Source organism: Rhinoraja longicauda, chromosome 1 (genome assembly GCF_053455715.1).
Source record: "Rhinoraja longicauda isolate Sanriku21f chromosome 1, sRhiLon1.1, whole genome shotgun sequence".
Lineage (NCBI taxonomy): Eukaryota > Metazoa > Chordata > Chondrichthyes > Rajiformes > Arhynchobatidae > Rhinoraja > Rhinoraja longicauda.
This window is the reverse complement of record NC_135953.1, coordinates 76,472,412-76,495,526: the sequence shown is the minus strand read 5'-3', so window position 1 is coordinate 76,495,526 and position 23,115 is coordinate 76,472,412. Positions and strand designations below refer to the sequence as shown.

At 44.8% G+C, this 23,115-nt stretch overlaps 1 protein-coding gene across 2 annotated transcripts in view; it reads left to right on the top strand.

Annotated features, from left to right (window-relative positions):
• The first annotated feature begins 3,352 nt into the window (after nt 1-3,352).
• The window catches only part of pi4k2b (phosphatidylinositol 4-kinase type 2 beta), a 41,551-nt gene continuing 21,788 nt past the window's right edge, over nt 3,353-23,115 (top strand). For both annotated transcript variants that reach the window (XM_078400508.1, XM_078400499.1), the window contains exon 1: nt 3,353-3,910. In XM_078400508.1, coding sequence (XP_078256634.1) covers nt 3,404-3,910 — 507 coding nt within the window. In that variant the 5' untranslated portion in view covers nt 3,353-3,403. The remainder of the gene's footprint in view (nt 3,911-23,115) is intronic.

The following is a 23,115-nucleotide window of genomic DNA, read 5'->3' as shown; positions in this document are numbered from 1 at the left end:
TTTTTAAAATATTCAGAACCTGGTGTGAATGCAACATAAATTTGGATGGCCTCAAGAGCACATGTAGGAAATAAGCAAAAGAGAAGTGTATTAATGCCCAGTAGCCTCAAAATATGAACAGTTTGGCAGCAGATAATCTAAGGTAGGTCGTACTCATGGTGTATTTTAGGTAACTACAAAACCCTCTCCCTTCTTCCCCCATCCCCTCCTCCCCTTCACTCTCTCCTGTGCCCCCACCCAGATTTGTTCCTCTCCTTCCACCTATATTTCTTCTTTTAGCTACACATAGAAAATAGGTGCAGGAGGCCATTTGGTCCTTCGAGCCAGCACCGCCATTCATTGTGATCATGGCTGATCATCTACAATCAGTAACCTGTGCCTGCCTTCTCCCCATATCCCTTGATTCCACTAGCCTCCTAGAGCTATATCTAACTCTCTTTTAAATTCCACAAGTTCACAACGCTCTGGGTGAAAAAGTTTTTTCTCACCTCAGTTTTAAATGGCCTCCCCTTTATTCATGGACTGTGTCCCCCAACATTGGGACCATTTTTCCTGCATCTAGCTTGTCTAGTCCTTTTATAATTTAATTTGTCTCCATAAGATCCCCTCTCATCTTTCTAAACTCCAATGAATACAAGCCTAGGCTTTCCAATCTTTCCTCATATGACAGTCCCTCCATCCCAGGGATTAACCTCATGAACCTATGCTGCACTGCCTCCATAGCAAGGAGGTCCTTCCTCAAATTAGGAGACCAAAACTGCACACAATACTCCAGATGTGCTCTCACCAGGGCCCTATACAACTGCAGAAGGACTTCTTTGCTCCTGTACTCAAATCCTCTCGTTATGAAGGACAACATGCTATTAGCTTTCTTCACTACCTGCTGTGCCTGAACACTTACTTTCAGTGACTGGTGTACAAGGACACCAAGGTCTTGTTGCACTTCCCCTTTACCTAATCTGACACCAATGAGATAATATAAGAAAATAACTGCAGATGCTGGTACAAATCGATTTATTCACAAAATGCTGGAGTAACTCAGCAGGTCAGGCAGCATCTCGGGAGAGAAGGAATGGGTGACGTTTCGGGTCGAGACCCTTCTTCAATGAGATAATAATCTGCCTCCTTATTTTTGCCACAAAAGTGGATAATCTCACATTTATCTACATTATACTGCATCTGCCATCTCACTCAACCTGTCCAAGTTACCCAGCAACCTCCTAACATCCTCTTCGCAGTTCACACTGCCACCCAGCTTTGTGTCATCCGCATACTTGCTAGTGTTACTTCTAATTCCATAATCCTAATCATTAATATATATTGTAAATAGTTGCGGCCCCAGGACCGAGCCTTGCAGCACTCCACTCTCCACTGCCTGCAATTCTGAAAGGGGCCCGTTTATTCCTACTCTTTGCTTCCTGTCTGCCAACCAATTCTCTATCCATGTCAATACCCTACCCCCAATACCATGTGCTCTAACTTTGTTCACCAACTTCCCGTGTGGTACCTTATCAAAGGCTTTCTGAAAGTCTAGATACACTACATCGACTGGCTCTCCTTCATCCATTTTACTTGTCACATCCTCAAAAAATTCCAGAAGATTAGTCAAGCAGGATTTCCCCTTCATAAATCCATGCTGACTTGGACCAATCCTTTTACCGCTCTCCAAATGCACTGTTATTACCTCTTTAATAATTGACTCCAGCATCTTTCCTACCACCGATGTCAGGCTAACTGGATTACAATTCCCCATTTTCTCTCTCGCTCCTTTCATGAAAAGTGGGATAACATTAGCTACCTTTCAATCCACAGGAACTGATCCTGAATCTATTGAACATTGGAAAATGATCACCAATCCGTCCACGATTTCTTGAGCCACATTCTTGAGTACCCTGGGATGCAGACCACCAGGCCCTGGGGATTTATCAGCCTTCCGTTTCATCAGTCTACCCAATACTATTTCTTGTCTAATGCCAATTTCGTTCAGTTCCTGTCTCCCTTGATCCTCTGTCCACTAGTATATCTGGGAGATTGATTATGTCTTCTTAGTGAAGACAGATCTGAAGTACCTGTTCAACTCTTCCGCCTTTTCCTTGTTACCCACAATAATTTCACTAGTTTCTGCCTTCAACATTTGTCTTTACTAATCTTTTTCTCTTAATATACCTAAAGAAGCTTTTACTGTCCTTCTTTATATTCTTGGCCAGCTTCGCTTCATAGCTCATCTTTTCAGCCCGTTTTGCCCTTTTCCCTTGACAGCTACGGTTGCCTCTTACTCCCCTTAGAATCTTTCTTCCTTTTTGGAATGAAATGATCCTGCATCTTCTCGGAGTATGCCCAGAAATTCCTGTCATTGCTGTTCCAGTCATTCCTGTTGTTCACAATCCACAACATTTAAATACTTTTGTCTCACACCTTCTATCTTTTCATCTCTGGCCTTTGTCCAACCATCTGCTATCACTCCCCCCCATTAACCTATTATCTGCAGGCTTTGTTCTGTCTCTCCTCTTTCTTTCTTCCCAACCCCCTCCTCCCGCAATCCGTGTGACAAAGCGTCCTGACCCAAAACCTCACCTATCCATGGTCTCCAGAGATGCTACCTGACCTGCAGTTACTCCAGGACTTTGTATTGTTTTGTGTAGCATTACACACTTGGAAGTAGGGTGCCTTCATGCTAAATAGTGCGGAAATCATGCTTGAAAGAATAGGATTGCTCTGCATTCTCGATTCAATGCAATTCCTGCGACTACCAGAAACGTGGTATGTCCATTCGTTCCACGGATGCTGCCTGACTTGCTGAGTTACTCCAGCCAGCACTGTGTTTCGCTCACTTTTCCAGCATCTGTAATTCCTTGTATCATCGGGTTTATTGACTCTAAATCAACGTACCGGGCCATTGATGCACTACATTTCTCCACCCTATCCAACGCCATGTTGCATTTAACCACTGGCTCATTCAGCCTGATGAAACTTTGTGGTGAGTTGAGCTGGGGCTGAGTTTGATATGGACAAGTGACACGGTGTAGACCCACCAACTCCACTTCACTTAACGTTACTTTCACTTCACTTAACGTTACTTTCACTTCACTTCCCACCGCACCCTTTTCCAGGGAGTAGTAGGAGGACCATTATGACATCAGCATTTGGATTGTGATTTCACCGTTCGGATTGTTACATCACCCGTTCTGGACATCGCACGTGAGCCCTCGTTCCCGGTCACGCGCCACCCTCGCGGCCGCGGCGAACAGGTGCCGCGCGTGCACGTCGGTGACGGCCGTTGGCGCGGGCGCGAGCGCGAGCGCAGGTGAGGGTGGGAGGGAGGGAGGGAGGGAGGTAGGTCGGTCGATCGCGCGGGAGGGGCCGTCATGGGCCGCCCCGCCCCTCAGTCGCAGCGCGGAGGGGAATGGACGAGCTCGCGCTGAGCGGCGGGCCCGCGGCAGCGCTCGAGCGGGTGACGCCGGGCGGCGGGGACGCGGCCTCCGTCCTGGAGCTCGCGGGTGGCGGCGATGCCCAGCCGCCGTGGGAGGCAGGAGCGGCGACAGCGACGGCGGCGGCACCAGGGCTCGCCAGGGCTGCGGCGAACCCAGGCGGAGCCGTGCGCTTCCTGCCCCGCCGGGAGGCTGAGTTAGGAAGCGGAGAGCCGGAGTCGGGCGACTCGCCGCTTTCGCCGCCGCTGTTACTAGTGTTCTGCCCGGAGAAAGAGCCGCTGCTGAGCCCCCCTAGCCCGCTCGACGAGGAGCCGCAGAGCCCCGGCTGGCCGGGCGCTGGCGCCGAATTCAACCACTTTCCCGAGGATCCCGAGTTCGCCGACATCGTGCTGACAGCGGAGCAGGCCATCGAGAGCGGCGTCGACCCGCAGCGCATCTCGCAGGGGTCGAGCGGCAGCTACTTCGTCAAAGACGCCAAGGGGGTGAGCGATGTAACTTACAGTTTGAGGGAGGAGGTTGAAGGCTGGGAAAGTGGAGGTGGTGTTGGTTAGAGTAATGAGTTTCTGCAGCTTTCTTTTTCCCGTAACTCCACTTTCGTCCACCCGCACGGTTCCTCTCGGTGTCCGTATGGTTCTTCTGCGTTGTTTTTTTGCTGTTTCCTTTTACACGATGTATCCCGTACAGATTGGCATTTTTGTGTTTCCTGTTCTACCAGACTGCAAAATTCATGGGCCAGTTAAACAGTGGTATTTTAGTTCATGGTGTCTGCTGGTGACTCTAAAGACTGTTGAATTTGTAAAGTTTCGTCTGTGACTAAGTTAACAACAAATAAACTGTTTTGCACTTTCTTCCCATTCACACTGAAAAAATTCCAAATGCCACAGCATAAAGCAAGTATCACCAACGCCTGCGTATTTCTACGTGTGTAGTTCAAACAGTGGTATCGTTATTGTAATTGCAGGAGATGGCAACCCCAGCTGCAAGTGTTTTCTACAAACCAGAAGAATGGACTCAAATCTGTGAAGAGAAACCTGTTTGACAGTGCCGTTTGTTACTTTTTAAATTTATTCATTTTGGGGAGGGGATCTGGACAGTGCAGGCACTTCAAGAGAGAGTTAGATTTAGCTTTTGGGGTTAAGGAAATCAAGGGATATGGGGAAAAAGTCAGAACGGGGTTACTGATTTTGGGTGATCTGCCGTGATCGTATTGAATGGTGGTGTTGGGTCAAATGGCCTACTCCTGCACCTATTTTCTATGTTTCTAAAACTAAAATTTATCAGAAAGGTGATGCTTCACCCCCTTGGCCTGTTTTTGAAGTACTCCCACCCGTGTTATTGGGGTTTCTAGGAATTAGCCTCAAAGATAATAAAAGAATGGCAATATACTTTGGAGCCTGAGTGGTGCATGACTTGGAGAGAGTCGTGCAGATGGTGTTTTAATACATCTACTGTCTTGTCCTTGTTCATGGATATGGTGGTTTGTCAGGGTTTGTTAGAGTATATTGAGCAAGTAACTTGCAAACTTTTGTAAATGAATACTGCAGCCATTTGGTGCTGCTGGAATGAGAACAGGCTGTCAGTCGAATTTTGCTTTGTCCTACATAGGAGAAGCAAGCATGTTGGTTAAGTTGTAATTACAATTATCCAGGAGAGTATTCCATTATCACTCCTGAAACGCCTTATGCTTTGTTGATGGTGGAAAGGATTTTGTTGTTGAGGTGGGTCAATCAAAACAGGTAGGTCATTTAGAACGGAGATGAGAAAAAACGTTTTCAGTCAGAGTTGTAAATCTGTGGAATTCTCTGCCTCAGAAGGCAGTGGAGGCCAGTTCTCTGAATGCATTCAAGAGAGAGCTAGATAGAGCTAGCGGAGGATAGTGGAGTCAGGGGGTATGGGGAGAAGGCCGGAAAGGGGTACTGATTGAGAATGATCAACCATGATCACATTGAATGGTGGTGCTGGCTCGAAGGGCTGAATGGCCTATTCCTGCACCTATTGTCTATAATTTAGCACTGCACAGTATTTATGTAGTTGAGACATTGCAAAATGGTGACGCCACCCCCAACCCCAATGTTGACGGTCAGGAACTTGGCATCAGTATGCTAAATGTCCTGGCTTGGTGGTTGGACTCTACATAAATGTTACTTCATATGAGATATGAACTGATTAACAATATTTAGCTGTTCCATGCAAGCCTCAACTGGGCCATTTGCTGAGCAGTTGCAATGTAATTGCAATCATCAGTGCACATCCCCATGTTGTGCTTCAGAGTTTGCAGTCCTGTTGAGGATTCCCAAGACTGCCTGATTGTGCTAACATCTCTGGTGCAACTGTCCTGGCAGGATAAAGCATGCGTCAGAGTTGGTGTGAAGAAGGCAGACATGTCAGGTTGTTGCTTCACTAGTCTGCTGGGCACAGGATTGTGAAGAGGACTTTACAAGCCCAACTTATAGGAGTGACTGCTCCATACTAATTTGGTGCCAATTTTCATTTATTTTTGCAAAACAGTTAGGCAACAATTGAATGGCTTGCATGACTATTTTGAGTGATAGCCTTGCAGTTGGGTCTGGATTTACGGTTTCTTCTCAGCTATTGGGCGGCACGGTAGCGCAGCGGTAGAGTTGCTGCTTTACAGCGAATGCAGCGCCGGAGACACAGGTTCGATCCTGACTACGGGTGCTGCACTGTAAGGAGTTTGTACGTTCTCCCCGTGACCTGCGTGGGTTTACTCCGAGATCTTCGGTTTCCTCCCACACTCCAAAGACGTACAGGTATGTAGGTTAATTGGCTGGGTAAATGTAAAAATTGTCCCTAGTGGGTGTAGGACAGTGTTAATGTACGGGGATCACTGGGCGGCACGGACTTGGAGGGCCGAAAAGGCCTGTTTCCGGCTGTAGATATATGATATGATGATATGATTATCAGGTAACTGAACGTCCTCTCACCAGCTAGAGTGTGGTCCTGATCTCTCCTGTACCTCTACCTCATTGGAGACTGTTGAACTTTCTTTAAATGGGCTTTTAACAGACTTCAATGTTATAATTTGCACTAAATGTTGTACCCTTTAACCTTTATCTGTGCACTGTGGACGTCTTAATTGTATTCATGTGTAGTCTTTTCTCAGACTGGATAGCAAACAAACAAAAGCTTTTCACTGTATCTTGGTATGTGCAAATACTAAACGAAGCTAATATAATAGCTTAGACTATGAGGATGGTAGAGTCTCCCCCACTCGAAGGACATTATGACTATCCATTTGTTTTAGAAACATAAAAAAATAGGTGTAGGAGGGGGCCATTTGGCCCTTCGAGCCAGCACCACCATTCATTGTGATCATGGCTGATCATCCACAATCAGTAACCTGTGCCTGCCTTCTCCCAATATCCCTTGATTCCACTAGCCCCAGGAGCTATCTAACTCTTTAAAATTAATCCAGTGAATTGTCCTCCACTGCCTTCTGTGGCAGAGAATTCCACAAATTCACAACTCTCTGGGTGAAAAAGTTTCTTCTCATCTCAGTTTTAAATGGCTTCCCCTTTATTCTTAGACTGTGACCCCTGGTTCTGGACTCGCCCAACATTGGGAACATTTTTCCTGCATCTAGCTTGTTCAGCCCTTTCATAATTATATACGTCTCTTTCAGATCCCCTCTCATCCTAAACTCCAGTGAATACAAGCCTAGTCTTTCCAATATGACAGTCCTGTCATCCCAGGGATTAACCTCGTGAACCTACACTGCATTGCCTCAATAGCAAGGACATCCTTCCTCAAATTAGGAGACCAAAATTGCACACAATATTCCAGATGTGGTCTAACCTGGGCCCTATACAACTGCAGAAGGATCTTTTTACTCCTATCCTCAAATCCTCTCGTTACGAAGGCCAACATGCCATTAGCTTTCTTCACTGCCTGCTGTACCTGCACGCTTACTTTCAGTGACTGGTGTACAAGGACACCCAGGTCTCGTTGCACTTCCCCTTTACCTAATCTGACACCATTGAGATAATCTGCCTCCTTGTTTTTGCCGCCAAAGTGGATATCCTCACATTTATCTACATTATACTGCATCTGCCATGCATCTGCCCACTCACTCAACCCATCCAAGTCGCCCTGCAACCTCCTGTCATCTTCTTTGCAGTTCACACTGCCACCCAGCTTTGTGTCATCTGCAAACTTGCTAGTGTTACTTCTAATTCCATCATCCAAATCATAATATATATTGTAAATATTTGCGACCCCAGCAACGAGCCTTGTGGCACTCCACTTGCCACTGCCTGCAATTCTGAGAAGGACCCGTTTATTTCTACTTTTTGCTTCCTGTCTGCCAACCAATTCTCTATCCATGTCAATACCTTACCCCCAATACCATGTGCTCTAATTTTGCCCACCGATCTCCTGTGTGGGACCTTATCAAAGGCTTTCTGAAAATCCAGATACACTACATCCACTGGCTCTCCCTCATCCATTTTACTTGTTACATCCTCAAAAAATTCCAGAAGATTAGTCAAGCAGGATTTGTAGTTATTACACAGGCCATTTTCCCCCCTCCCAATGGTGAGGTTTGAACTTTGGTCTCTGGATTGCTCGTCTAGTCGCTTAACTGATGTGCGGTAACCATCTATTGTTCTCTTTCTCTGCAGTAGTAAACATACAAGATGTTGGCTTAAAGTTTTATCTGTGGATTCAGGAAGATTTAAAGTGTCCACTGCTTCAAAACCCTCAGAAATTCTATGGTTATAGTAGTTCAACTGACATGACAAAATTTAATGATTTGATATAGTTTATATTTCATCCATTGTCATATCTCTTTACACTACTTTAAAAGTATTTGACTTGTTATAAAGCACTGCCATGTGGTGACATGGACAAGCAAAAGTGAAATGTAGAAAAATCAATCATTTTGGCCTTCCCCACCCCACTATTCTTTATCCATTAACCTGTTCAAATGTGTTGGATTATTATAAAATGCAGTATAATCTGAGTCGTACAATTTTCAAAAACGTATAACAAAAGCAAGACTTTGACATACTTGCATGTGTCTTTGAAAGTGTTGTAAATTCAGAAAGCTGCTAAAAGGCACATTAGACCCATAATTCTGTAGAGATGTACAATAATAAGTTGCATTAAATGTTTGTGAAGCACTTGAGTGATTTGCAGCCAAATTTGGGGGCACACTATCGAAGTCAAGGCCTTAAATTTACTAGACTGGAATGAACAACAGAATTAAGTTAAAATGATTTCAAGAAGGTGGAGCTATTCTAAGATCATGAATGGTATGGGTCGACATTGAGGTTATGGAAGAATATTGGCAAGACTGAATGAGTATCTAATTTATACCAAGGTCAGTCAAAAGGACAATTTAAAAAAAAAAGACACAAAATGCTGGAGTAACTCAGCTGGACAGGCAGCATCTCTGGAGAGAAGGGCTGAATGGCCTCCTCCTGCATCTATTGTCCAAATGGGTTATGTTTCAGGTCGAGGCCCTTCAGACTGGGGGGGGGGGAGGAGATTGACAGATAAGGAAGTGTGAAGGTGTGAAAACATGGCAAAGGGAATGGAGATCAAGAAAAATGTAGATAGATCATTGTTAACTGGGAAAAGGTAACAACAAAGCAAACGGATAAAATGTAGTCTGAGACAGTAAGACTGGTCGGAGAACTGGGAAGGGGGAGGGATGGAGAGAGAAGGAAAGCAAGGGTTACTTGAAGTTAGAGAAGTCAATGTTCATACCGCAAGACGCTTAAGTGCTGGAGTAACTCAGCAGGTCAGACACCATCTCTAGATTGATAAGTGATGTTTTGCATTGGGACCCTTCAGACTGTGGTCGGGGAGAAAGCTGGAGGAGAGGTGGAGGCAGCATACAGCATGACAAGTGATATGTGGATGCAGGTGTGTGATTGGGGGGGGGAGGGGGGTTGATAGGCAGATATTTGGACAAAGGCCTGAGATGAACAGACAATGTGTGAGATCAGGATAGAAGTGTGAATAATGAAGTCAGAGGAAGAAATATGGGAAGGTGGGGGGGATGAGTGAATCCAGGTGGGACACAGAGGAGAGGGGTAAGAAAAAAAGGGCGTTGTTTGTATGTTACTTACCTAAAATTGGAGAATTCAATGTTTGTGTTGTTAGATTGTATGCTATCCAAGTGGAATATGAGGTGGTGTTCCTCCAGTTTGTGTATGGCTTTACTTTGGCAATGAAGGAGGCCCAGGATAGAGTCCGTATGGGAAGGGTAGTGACCACAAGATCCAATAGGCCTTGGAAAGCAAGTGTTTGGCGAAACAGTCGCCAAGTCTATGATTGGTCTTGCCGATGTTAAGGAGGCTACAGTGGGACAGAATTTAAAGTTATTCATAAGCAACTTTAAAAAAATTGTAGCAAGTTGATCTGCAATGCTCTCTGGAAGGACAGATGGGCAGACTGAAGTACCTTTAAGAAAAAATGACTGAATACTCAAACAAATTGCATTCTGCGAGAAAGGAGTAAGAGCATGTGATTCATTAGATAGTTTTATCAGGGATCACCTCTGGTCTGATAAGTGGAATAACCTGTATTCACTGAATGTACATACTTTTCACCAGATAAATGGCACTTCACAAATCTTTAACTAGTGCTGCCATCCCCAAGGCTTGTATTAGGTGAAATATAATCTTTGTTTGTGATGGCATTAGCAATGTACGATTCAGAAATGGGAGGTCCCCGTAGTTCCCATGCTCACTGTTCTCCCTTGACAAATATAAAAACAAATTCATGATTATTTATCTTGTTGCTGTTTGAAATAATACAGCTAGGGAATGTCATCAGTGTTTTAATTGCTCTTGGAATGTTTCATTGCCATTGTTAATTTTGAATATTTGTACAGTGAAACCCACAATGTAAATATTTTATCTTTAACATTTATTTTTATTTTTTAAATTCTGAATCATCAGCTGTGAACAGTTCAATTCATGAAGAATTTTGTATTTGCAAGAATTTTTCATAATTATCACAATTAAAATATTGCTGCTTTCTCGAACTGGTTTCAATGATTTGCCTAATATGAGGCTTTGAAAAGGTGCATATGCAGTTAGTTGGGAGGTTGTTAGGGGAATTGACTGGCCACTTATAATGTTTAACTAGACCAAGTGGACCCGTTGGGTCCATTCCTCATAGAGGGGGAACAGGGAAGGGAAGAGGGTGTGACTGAGTGAGCCGTGGACCCAAATCCTCTCCTGTATTGGTGTAGCGCCCTCAATTCCCCCCCCCCACTCAATCCCCCTCCACTGACCCACTCCATCCCCCTTCCCCCACCCCCATTTCCCCCTCCCCACCCCTATATCCCCCTCCCCTATACCCCCTCCCCTCAACCCCAATCGCCCCCTCTCCCCCACCCCCACTCTCTCCTGCCCCCATTGTCCCCCTTCCCCCCACCCCCACTCTCTCTTCCCCCCTCTCCCCTCCTCCCCCCACCCCCACTATCTGCTCCCCCCACCCTTACTCTCCCCACCCTCGCTCTGCCCTCGCCCCTCCCTCATACGCTGAGGACTTTCAGGAAATGGGTTAGAAAGTGAATTTTTAAACTTTGAAATTGAAGCTACGTTTTTAAAGCTGGAGACATTTTAATGAGAGTTGTTTGACATTATGGGCAGGATAATGGTGAGTAACGTGGGGCAAAAATTGTGGCGCTATGGTGTACCGTTATGGCTGTGCGAACTGAAAAAGGTTGACACAAACACACTAACAAAGAGTTTTGGTAATAGATGGATGGATCCACTTTGTTTTGAAAGACTGCTTTCCATTCCATACTCGTCTACATTTCTTCCAAGTTCTTTCTGAACTTAAACTCCCATCTGCAAGCAAATATCATTGAATTCATCAGAGAAACAAAATGTAAAGCATCTAAAGTTTTCAGGTCATGGCTTATCCCCTTCCCCAGTAATTCTGAGTTTTAGGACATTTAAACATTTCTCACTGAATGTGTGAATCCTTTTCTCTCTGACTAATGTGGCAGAGGAGGATTACAATTATTTTTAATGATCTAAAGATACCAACCCATTGGTTTATAATTTGTTTGTCACTTCATTTATGAAAGGTAATACCACTATGTGAGTGTGTCTGAAAATATATATTTCCTTTATTCATAGGATATGTGTATCTCTACCAGGACGAGTAATTTATTGTCCATGCCCTTCTGCTTTTTAACTGATTTTCTCCAGTGCGTTCAATACCCTCCAGCTTGGGCTTCTGGGGGGCAAGCTGCAACGCACAGGAGTGGATCACCACCTCGCATTCTGGATTACCTCACCACAGTATGTGAGGACAAAGGACTATGCTTCGGACATGGTGGTCTGCAGCACAGGGGTTCCGCAGAGAACAGTGCTAGTTCCTTTCCTATTCACCCTGTACACTGCGGACATCAGGCACAGCTCAACAAACTGCTATCCCCCGAAGTTCTCTGACGACTCTGCCATCGTCTGCCTCATCACAGACGACGATGACAGGATGTACGGAGAACTGACCAGGGACTTTGTGGACTGGTGTCAGCGGAACAGCCTCCGGATCAACGCGGGGGTAACCAGCGAGATGGTGGTGGATTTCCGCAGGCGCAGCCACGTCCCCCCGACACCAGTGAACATCCAGGGAATGGACATCGGGAGAGTGGACTCATAAGTACCTGGGTGTTTACCTTAACAATAAATATGACTGGACCGAAAATATCAATGCACTGTACAAAAAGGGCCAGAGCAGACTTTACCTGCCGAGGAGACTCGGGTTCTTTGGAGTGCAGGGGGCACCCCTAAGCACCTTCTACAACACTGTGGTAGCATCAGCCATTTTCTATGGAGTGGTCTGCTGGAGCAGCAGCATCTCAGCAGCGGAGGGGAAGAGACTTGACAAGCTGATCAGGAAGGCCAGCTCTGTCCTGGGTTGCCCCCTCGACTCAGTACAGCGGTGGGAGAGAGAAGGATGATGGCAAAGATAACATCGCTGCTGAACAACAACTCCCACCCCTTGCAGGACACTGTCACTGCACTGAGTAGCTCTTTCAGTGACAAACTCCACCCCAAGTGTGTGAAGGAGAGATATCGAGGTCCTTCCTTCCCGCTGTTGTGAGACTGCACAACCAGCGCTACTCCCAGCAGACCAGTTAACAGTAACAGTAAAAAAAACACAGTAAATGTTGACAATTATCCTTATTTTTATTTTTATTTATAATGAATGTCTCTTGCTATCCACTTTGCTGCTGTAACACTGCAAATTTCCCCAGTGTGAGACAAATAAAGGAATATATATTATTTGCTGCGCATCTTTAAGGGCAAATAAGAGTCAAGGTGTTGAGAGCAAGGTTTTGTTAGGGCATCAAGTTCCCTTCTCTAAAGGGTGTTAGTGAACAGGATGTGTTTGTGCAATAATTGGAAATTTCATGGTCATTATTGTGCTGGGTTTTTATTCCATATTATGTGGTCAACTGTATTTCATGCCTCGGAAGTCATAGTGGGATTTGAATGTCTTTCTCCAGATAATTAGTTTAAGCTTCTGAGGTAGCAATTCGGAAAGATACTTGGCTAATCTTAAGTACCATTGTGTTTGAGCATTGCTGCCTCAAGTAAATGCCATATTTTAAGATACTTGAATATTAAATCAAATCTAAACTTTAAGTGAAAGTGGAATAATTCTAGGAAACATATTTGGAAAACTTGCTGGAGTTCTTCCAGCATTTTCTGTTTTTGTTTTTTTGTAATGCATTTACACTTTTTTTCCTGGCTCCGTCTTGAAATTGGACAAAAGAGTTGTTTTCCTAAATTTTAACTTCATTGGTTAGCCTTGCAAATATTCTTGCATGGTAGAATAATCAAAAACATTATTTGGTTTGTTTTTGTATTCTGCTTTTATTATCAAGTGTAGAGTACAAAAGGTACAATTCTAAAAGGACCACTAGGACGGAGCTTATGGTATATGCTGAGTTTTGTATTGAAGGTACCATGGCATTTGAAAAAAATATTTTAAAAAAAAGATGAAATCGTGGGCTGCTTTAAGAGATATAAAATACATGAGCATGGAAGCCTTGACATGTTATAAAACACTGGTGCGTATCTTGAGATTTGGGTGCCATGTTCTGGGAAAGGTGTGCAGGTTTTGGAGGGAATGTACAAAAGATTTGCCAAAACAATGTGTGGGCGAGGATTAGACAATATCATCTGGAGAAACGTTTGTGTTTTCCATGAAACAGATTGCAAGGGGATCTGATATCTATTTAAAATTGAGGGTAGAGAGAAACTGTTCTCATTGATGGGAGGGACATGGCAGAAGGTGATTGACCAAAGAGCCAAAAAGCTGCATACAGTGGCAGTGGTGCAATTTGAAATGTAATGATCAAAAGGGAACTTGCTAAATATCTGAAAGAAAAATATTAGCAAGAATGGGATGAGGGAGTAAGATCAGCTCTTAAAAAGTTGGTACCAATCTGAGTGGCCTCCCTCGATGTGTAAGCTTTCTGTGATTTTGTTATTGATTTGCTGGAGCGATTTAGTCATTTTATTGTTTGATCTACTAACAAGAGGTTACTGATTGACATTGTATCACAATTACTACTTTCTGCACTCAGCAATTACAAGGGTCAAGTCGCAAGATACTATCGCCATTGCAGTAACCATTAGCTGAAGAATTCTGTGGCATTGTAAGCACAGGGTTTTTCTAAACACAAAACTGAACTCTCCTGTTAGCTCTTGAATGTGACAACCATTTTAATTAGTTCAAATTTGTTACTTTCAAGATATGCTCAAGTTTCTCTCCACTCATTTAAAAAAAATAATTCTCTCAGCAAATTGAGACACTTAATCAAAGGCATTAAAATCACCACAAGTGTGATAATGTTGGTTTGGTGATTGTTCAACAATGATATACACAAAAACGATGGAGTAATTCACCGGGTCAGGTCGTTGTTCAACTGCAGGGGCCATTTTGCATTTATTAGTTATTTTTGCATATTATTATATTACTTTGTATCCTGCTGTATTTTTGGACACCAAGAGGTTAATAATATGCCTGCCTATAGACTGGGAGGTGCCATGGGCGGGACCAGATCCTTAGTGTAACTTGCTTAACATTTACGAAATGCTTTAGTGTGACAACGAAGAAACCTGTTGACAATAAGATCAGCAAGAACAATCTTAATTACAGAAGCTCGCTGAAATAAGATTTAGGAACGATGATAAGATATTAGATTTTTACCACAACAAATTAACAACGAGTCATAATAAGTCAATGACAAGAGATATGTCAATATATTTTATTGCAACTTCAAATAAATGTCAAACTACTACGTCGTGGAGATCTCTCTGTTATTTGCGTAAGAAGGGTATCTGCTCCCGTTTCTACGTCAAATGGTAAGTTTCGTTTTGTGCTTTATAAGGAAGACGAGAAGCCAGCCGTTACATTGTAAAAGTCTAAATTCGTGACATCGTAGATTCATCGAAAATCTACCATAGTTGGAGCCAACCGCTTGAATCTACTCTGTAAGCCAGAGTTTGTCGTCATGTTCGACGAACCATAGAGCTTAAATGACTTGGAGGGATTTATTGCTAAAGTTTCTCAACTGGTATAGAACAGGCTATCCTCGGAGAGTGAACGTAATCTGTCTCTTCGAGTTATTTGAAGTTAATTAGCTCTTGTAAAAAGACTGAAGCTTTGTAGCAATTGAAGCATAAGGATTGTTTGTCATTAAGCTTTGAAGATAAGAAATCGATATCTGTGTTAAATTGATTTATAAGAAATTCTGTTAATTGCAGTAAACTTTTGGAAAGCTGTTTTTCTGTAGCTGGTACCAAAAGAGTTTGGAATGGTGAGAACAAAGAAATTACCTTGAGAGAAGCTGGTTATCAGTCTTGTTTTGCATTCTAAGGAAGATAAGTACACAGCTACTACTTCAAGAAGAACAAAATGTCTGTGATTAAATCGGATGTTCAGTCATAAGGTGGCAACATCCAAAAAAGGGTGATCAAGCTTACGACCATAGGTCTTAATTTAACCCTTGAAAAATATGAAACGATGAAGAAAACCAAATGTAAACAAGCTGACAGGTTGATGGAAAATACTACAGAACTAATGAAGAAGGGTCTCGACCCGAAACGTCACCCATTCTCTCCTGAGATGCTGCCTGACCTGCTGCGTTACTCCAGCATTTTGTGAAATAAATACCTTCGATTTGTACCAGCATCTGCAGTTATTTTCTTACAGAACTAATGAAATCAGCTGAAAAGGTACAAGAGGTACGATTCAATATGATTCAATTTAACCATCTCAAGTACGAAATCGATGAGGAATATGAAGTGTTGAAATAATTACAACTGCCTGCAGAAGTACTTGAAAAGCAAGATAAATGGATGTGCCAAATAAAGGATGCTCTCAACCAATTTGAGGAGGAAGTTGATGAGTAGCTATGCCTAGTTGGTCATAAGACCACACCCTCTGATTTCGAGGGCGCTCCGTGCCAGAGTGGTGTAGGCGAAGACTCCGTAAGACCTGACGATAGTGCCTCAAATACCTCAGGCTCTAAGTTGAGCCACAAATCTCGTGCATTTTCGACGTGTTCTGCTGATAAGGAGGCAGAGGTCAAAATGGCCGTTCTTGCTGAACAGACTGCCTTCATGGCAGGTATGCATGAGATTGAGGCACAAGAACGGCAATTAGAAGAAGAACGGAAGAGAAGACAACTGCAAGAAGAAGATTGGAGGAGGGAGTGCAATCGACTGAGAAGGCACAATTGAAACTAAGTGCTAAAATGGCAAAGACCAAAGCAACGCTCAGTACACTTGGTACTATAAAATTAAGAAGCAGCTCGATAGAATCTGATAGGAGGGGTTCTTATCTGGATAAAGAAGCTGCTCCAAGACAATTGTCAGCTAAGCGAGAACCCCTTGCAGCTGAATACTTGTCATGGGAGCCACGGGTTGTTAGACCGAAACAAACAACCTGGAGACCATTTGCTAAAGCTAGTGATACGGCACACCTAACCCAACACCCTCTTCAAGGACGGACGGCAAGGTCTCATTAAAAAAAAGGGGTGAGCAAGGGCGTGCTCGCACTAAATCCCCGGAACGTCATGATGGAGACCGAAGTAATATGTGGGACCTATTACGGAGGCAAAATCAAATCACGGAACTTCTAGCGAAACAAAATCTTTCTTCCACTCTACCACCAAGAGACATTCCTGTGTATTTAGATTTATTTTAGATTTAGAGATACAGCGCGGAAACAGGCCCTTCGGCCCACCGAGTCCGCGCCGCCCAGCGATCCCCGCACATTAACACTATCCTACACACACTAGGGACAATTTTTACATTTACCCAGTCAATTAACCTACATACCTGCACGTCTTTGGAGTGTGGGAGGAAACCGAAGATCTCGGAGAAAACCCACGCAGGTCACGGGGAAAACGTACAAACTCCGTACAGATGGCGCCCGTAGTCAGGATCGAACCTGAGTCTCCGGCGCTGCATTCGCTGCAAGGCAGCAACTCTACCGCTGCGCCACCGTGCCCGTATGATGGTGATCCTTTGCAATATCAACTTTTTTATCAATTCATTTGAGAGAGGAGTAGATAGAAAGACTGAGGATGAAAGTGATGAATTTCCTGACGTGGTAAAATTCATAAAGGTACAAGTGAAGATACTATCAGATCCACTTTATGGGATATTGAGGAGGCTAAAGCAGCAGCAACTGTTAAAGGACCTACTTTCACTTAGCCAAGAAAGGCCAAAAACGGCTAGAATCAGTTTTGCTACAAACATAGAACTTGTTGAAGCTCGCGGTGCAAGAAAATCTGACAACAAAAGGAAAGAAGGCTGACGCACCTATCGCCAAGCAGCAGGATCCTTGTCTGTTCTGTAATAGAAGGAGTCACACGTTGGAGAAGTGTTGGCAGATTAAAGGGTTGGAGTACCAAGAAAGCATGGATTTCTCAAAGGATAAGAAAATCAGCTTTGGGTGTTTAAAGATAGGCTACATGAGCAGAAGATGCGAGAATCATTTGACTTGTGGTTCATCCCGGAATACTTCACCCTTCTAAACATTAAAGAAAAGCCACTAGTACAAACAGATCAGAAGGAAAAGGAGAATCAGTGATGCCGCTCCTCTTTCTCCGATGTGTGGAAATATCGGGGCCGATGAAGAAGCTTGCATCTTCTCGATCGTACCAGTGCAGGTTCAGAGCCACAATGGGAGTACGGTGTTGCAAACATACGCATTCTTGGATAATGGAAGTTCGTCCACCTTCTGCACTGAAAGGCTGATAAGAAAGCTGAAGATTTCAGGACCAAGGAGAAGGATTCGCCTGCGAACCATAAACCAAGTGAAGTCTGTAACCAGTCGTATTATTTCAGGTTTGGAAATTGCTGGTCTGGACAACAATGATTTTGTTCAACTATCTGATGTGTTTACCATTCCTGTTTCACAATCAAACATTCCCAGACAAGAAGACTTTAAGCAATGGCCTTACTTGAAGGATGTCAAGATTTCTGAAATAGACTGGCATTGACCTACTCATCGGAACTAATGCTTGAGGTATTGGAACCGTGGGAGCTGGTCAACAGCGAAGGAGATGGACCGTATGCCATGAAAACTTTGTTGGGATGGGTTATTTATGGTCCTCTGAGAAAAGACCACAACAGCAGGGATGGAAGTGGTTCTCCTGTTGTGGCTATCAATCGAATATCCATTGCGAATCTGGAGGAACTTGTGGTCAAACAATACAATCATGACTTCAATGAAGGATCCAGCAAGGAAAAGGAAGAAATGTCTAGAGAAGAGGTGAAGTTCATGGATATTCTGAGTCATTCGGCAAGGACAGCAGGTGGACATTATTGTCTGGACTTGCCTTTCAAACAGGAGAATACCGGTGTGCCAAACAACCGTTACAGAGCAGAACAGCATATCCAGAGCTTGAAACTCGTTTAATAAGAAGGAGAAATTTTGTAATGAATATACATCTTTCCTCATGGAAATGATTGATAAAGGTTATGCTGAAAGGGTACCAATGGACCAGCTGAATCAAAGTGATAGAAAACTGGTACATTCCTCATCACGGGGTGTATTACTCAAAGAAGTGGTCTTTAACTGTGCAGCAGTTTTTAAAGGTACATCACTTAACGGCCAACTGCTGCAGGGTCCAGACCTAACTAACTCACTCATTGGTATCACAAAATGCTGGAGTAACTCACCAGGTCAGACAGCATCTAGGAGAGAGGGAATGGGTGACGTTTCGGGTCGAGACACTTCTTCAGACTGATGTCAGGCGGGTGGGACAAAGAAAGGATATAGGTAGAGACAGGAAGAGTGGGAGAACTGGGAAGGGGAGCGGGGATAAAAGAGAGACAGGAACTATCTAAAGTTGGAGGTCAATGTTCATACCGTTGGGCTGCAAGCTGCCCAAGCGAAATATGAGGTGCTGTTCCTCCAATTTCCGGTGGGCCTCACTATGGCACTGGAGGAGGCCCATGACAGAAAGGTCAGACTGGGAATGGGAGGGGGAGTTGAAGTGCTCAGCCACCGGGAGATCAGATTGGTTAAGGCGGACTGAGCGCAGTGTTGAGCGAAGCGATCGCCGAGCCTGCGTTTGGTTTCGCCGATGTAAAGAAGTTGACATCTAGAGCAGCGGATACAATAGATGAGGTTGGAGGATGTGCAGGTGAACCTCTGTCTCACCTGGAAAGACTGTTTGGGTCCTTGGATGGAGTTGAGGGGGGAGATAAAGGGAAAGGTTTTGCATCTCCTGCGGTTGCAGGGGAAAGTGCCCGGGAATTGGGTGGTTTGGGTAGGAAGGGACGAGTGGACCAGGGAGTTACGGAGGGAATGGTCTCAGCGGAATGTAGAAAGGTGAGGAGATGGGAAGATGTGGCCAGTAGTGGGATCCCGTTGGAGGTGACGGAAATCCCCGAACTCTACCTCCGCTACATCGACGACTGCATTGGTGCTACCTCTTGTACCCGTGCAGAACTCACTGACTTCATACATTTCACCACCAATTTCCATCCTGCTCTTAAATATACTTGGACTATCTCCGACATCTCCCTACCGTTTCTGGACCTCATCATCTCCATCACAGGAGACAGACTAGTGACTGACATCTACTGCAAACCCACTGACTCCCACCACTATCTGGACTACACTTCTTCCCACCCTGACTCCTGCAAAAAGTCTATTCCCTACTCCCAATTCCTCCGTCTATGCCACATCTGCGTCCGGGATGAGGTGTTTCACAGTAGGGCATCAGAGATGTCCTCGTTCTTCAGGAAACGGGGCTTCCCCTCTACCATTTTAGATGAGGCTCTCACTAGGGCCTCCTCTATATCTCGCAGCTCCACGTTTGCTCCCCCTCCCCCCATTCGTAACAAGGACAGAATCCCCCTTGTCCTCACCTTCCACTCCATCAGCCAGCGCATCCAACAAATCTTCCTCCAAAATTTCCGTCACCTCCAACGGGACTCCACTACTGGCCACATCTTCCCATCTCCTCCCCTTTCTGCATTCCGCAGAGACCGTTCCCTCCGTAACTCCCTGGTCCACTCGTCCCTTCCTACCCAAGCCACCCCCTCCCCAGGCACTTTCCCTGCAACTGCAGGAGATGCAACACCTGTCCCTTTACCTCCCCCCCTCAACTCCATCCAAGGACCTAAACAGTCTTTCCAGGTGAGACAGAGGTTCACCTGCACCTCCTCCAACCTCATCTATTGTATCCGCTGCTCGATGGCAATTTCTCTACACCGGCGAGACCAAACGCAGGCTCGGCGATCGTTTCGCTCAGTCCGCCTTAACCAACTTGATCTCCCAATGGCTGAGCACTTCAACTCCCCCTCCCACTCCCAGTCTGACCTTTCTGTCATGGGCCTCCTCCAGTGCCATAGTGAGGCCCACCAGAAATTGGAGGAACAGCACCTCATATCTTGCTTGGGCAGTTTGCAGCCCAACGGTATGAACATTGACCTCCAACTTTAGATAGTTCCTCTGTCTCTCTCTTATTTCCCTCCTCCCCCTTCCCAGTTCTCCCACTCTTCCTGTCTCCACCTATATCCTTTCTTTGTCCCGCCCCCCGACATCAGTCTGAAGAAGGATCTCGACCCGAAACGTCACCCATTCCCTCTCTCCTAGATGCTGCCTGACCTGCTGAGTTACTCCAGCATTTTGTGATACCTTCGATTTGTACCAGCATCTGCAGTTATTTTCGTACATAACTCATTCATTGGAGTTCTCATTAGATTCAGACAAGAGCTGGTTGCTTTGATGGCAATGTTTCATCAGGTCAAGGTATCAAAAAAGCATATTGACTGCGATTTCTGTGGTGGCCCGACAGTGATGAGATCTTGGTGAATACCAGAAGAAGGTACATCTTTTCAGAGCCGTGTCGTCACCAAGTTGTGTAAACTTTGCATTGAGAAAGACTGCTGAGAATAACGGAGCACACTTTCCGAAAGAGGTGGTAAACACGGTGAAGGATAACTTCTACGTGAAAAATCCATGCCTTTGGAACTGGAAGCAGTCCGAATGGTAAAAGACCTGACTGACATCTGCCAAATGGGACTATTTACGCTATCAAAATGGATCAGTAATAGCCGTGCTGTGTTAACATCCATTCCTCAAGCAAGTGGATCCAAAGAGGTCAAGGAGTTGCACTTGGACCAGTACAATCTGCCGATGGATAGAGCACTAGAATTGCGCTGGTGTGTTGAAACCGATGTGTTCAAGTTCAAAATTGCTGTACGGGAACGACCGTGCAATGGACGTGCATCCTGTCTGTAGTTGGCTCTAGCTACGACCCTTTAGGATTTCTGGCACCATTTGCTCTGCCTGCTAAGCTGATCTGCAAGGAGAAACTTGGTTGGGATTATGACATACCCCAAACCTTTTCTCAGCGATGGACAGGAAGGCTATCAGATCTCAACAAGATTACAGAGTTCAAGGTGAAAGAAGTACATTCTTTTTTTGATTATGTATGAAGTTTTTATGGCTCTTTTTAATGTTTATTAGTAATTGTTGCGTTATGCTCTTAGTACAATTAGGGGCCGGTGTGTAGGAGTCATTTTGCATTTATTAGTTATTTTTGCATATTGTTATATTACTTTGTATCGGGTGATTGACTTGGTCACTCAAGAATTGACCATTTTCTAGCTTTGAAAAACTTCTTTGCTTTAGCAGATTGTTTGGGATCGTTGGCTTGCTGTAGAATGAACTACCGGCCAATGAGTTTTGAGGCATTTGTTTGAACTTGAGCAGATAGGATGTGTCTATACACTTCAGAATTCATTATACTACCACTATCAGCAGTTGCATAATGTAAGAAAATAACTGCAGATGCTGGTACAAATCGAAGGTATTTATTCACAAAATGCTGGAGTAACTCAGCAGGTCAGGCAGCATCTCAGGAGAGAAGGAATGGGTGATGCTTCGGGTCGAGACCCTTCAGACTGATGTCAGGGGGGTGGGACAAAGGAAGGATATAGGTGGAGACAGGAAGACAGTGGGAGATCTGGGAAGGGGGAGGGGAAGAGAGGGATAGAGGAACTATCTAAAGTTGGAGAAGTCAATGTTCATACCACTGGGCTGCAAGCTGCCCAAGCGAAATATGAGGTGATGTTCCTCCAATTTCCGGTGGGCCTCACTATGGCACTGGAGGAGGCCCATGACAGAAAGGTCAGACTGGGAATGGGAGGGGGAGTTGAAGTGCTCAGCCACCGGGAGATCAGATTGGTTAAGGCGGACTGAGCGCAGTGTTGAGCGAAGCGATCGCCGAGCCTGCGTTTGGTTTCGCCGATGTAAAGAAGTTGACATCTAGAGCAGCGGATACAATAGATGAGGTTGGAGGATGTGCAGGTGAACCTCTGTCTCACCTGGAAAGACTGTTTGGGTCCTTGGATGGAGTTGAGGGGGGAGATAAAGGGAAAGGTTTTGCATCTCCTGCGGTTGCAGGGGAAAGTGCCCGGGAATTGGGTGGTTTGGGTAGGAAGGGACGAGTGGACCAGGGAGTTACGGAGGGAACGGTCTCTAAGGAACGCAGAAAGGGGAGGGGATGGGAAGATATGGCCAGTGGTGGGGTCCCGTTGTAGGTGACGGAAATGTTGGCGGATGATTTGTTGGATAAGCTGGCTGGTGGGGTGGAAGGTGAGAACGAGGGGGATTCTGTCCTTGTTACGAATGGGGGGAGCAAGAGCGGAGCTGCGGGATGTAGAAGATGCCATTATGGTGTCAGCAGTGGTATCATCAATCAAGACAAGTGAGCCAGTACCTTCAGCAGCCATACATGCCCAGGCCATAACACCCCCACCAACGTGTTTCACAGATGAGGTGGTGTGCTTTGGATCTTGGGCAGTTCCTTCTCTCTTCCATACTTTGCTCTTGCCATCACTCTGATATAAGTTAATCTTCATCTCATCTGTCCACAAGACCTTTTTCCAGAACTGTGGTTGTTCTTTTAAGTACTTCTTGGCAAACTGTAACCTGGCCATCCTACTTTTGCGGCTAACCAGTGGTTTGCATCTTGCAGTGTAGCCTCTGTATTTCTGTTCATGAAGTCTTCTGCGGACAGTGGTCATTGACAAATCCACACCTGACTCCCAAAGAGTGTTTCTGATCTGTCGGACAGGTGTTTGTGGATTTTTCTTTATAGAGAGAATTCTTCTGTCATAAGCTGTGGAGGTTCCAAACAGTTGATTTTGGT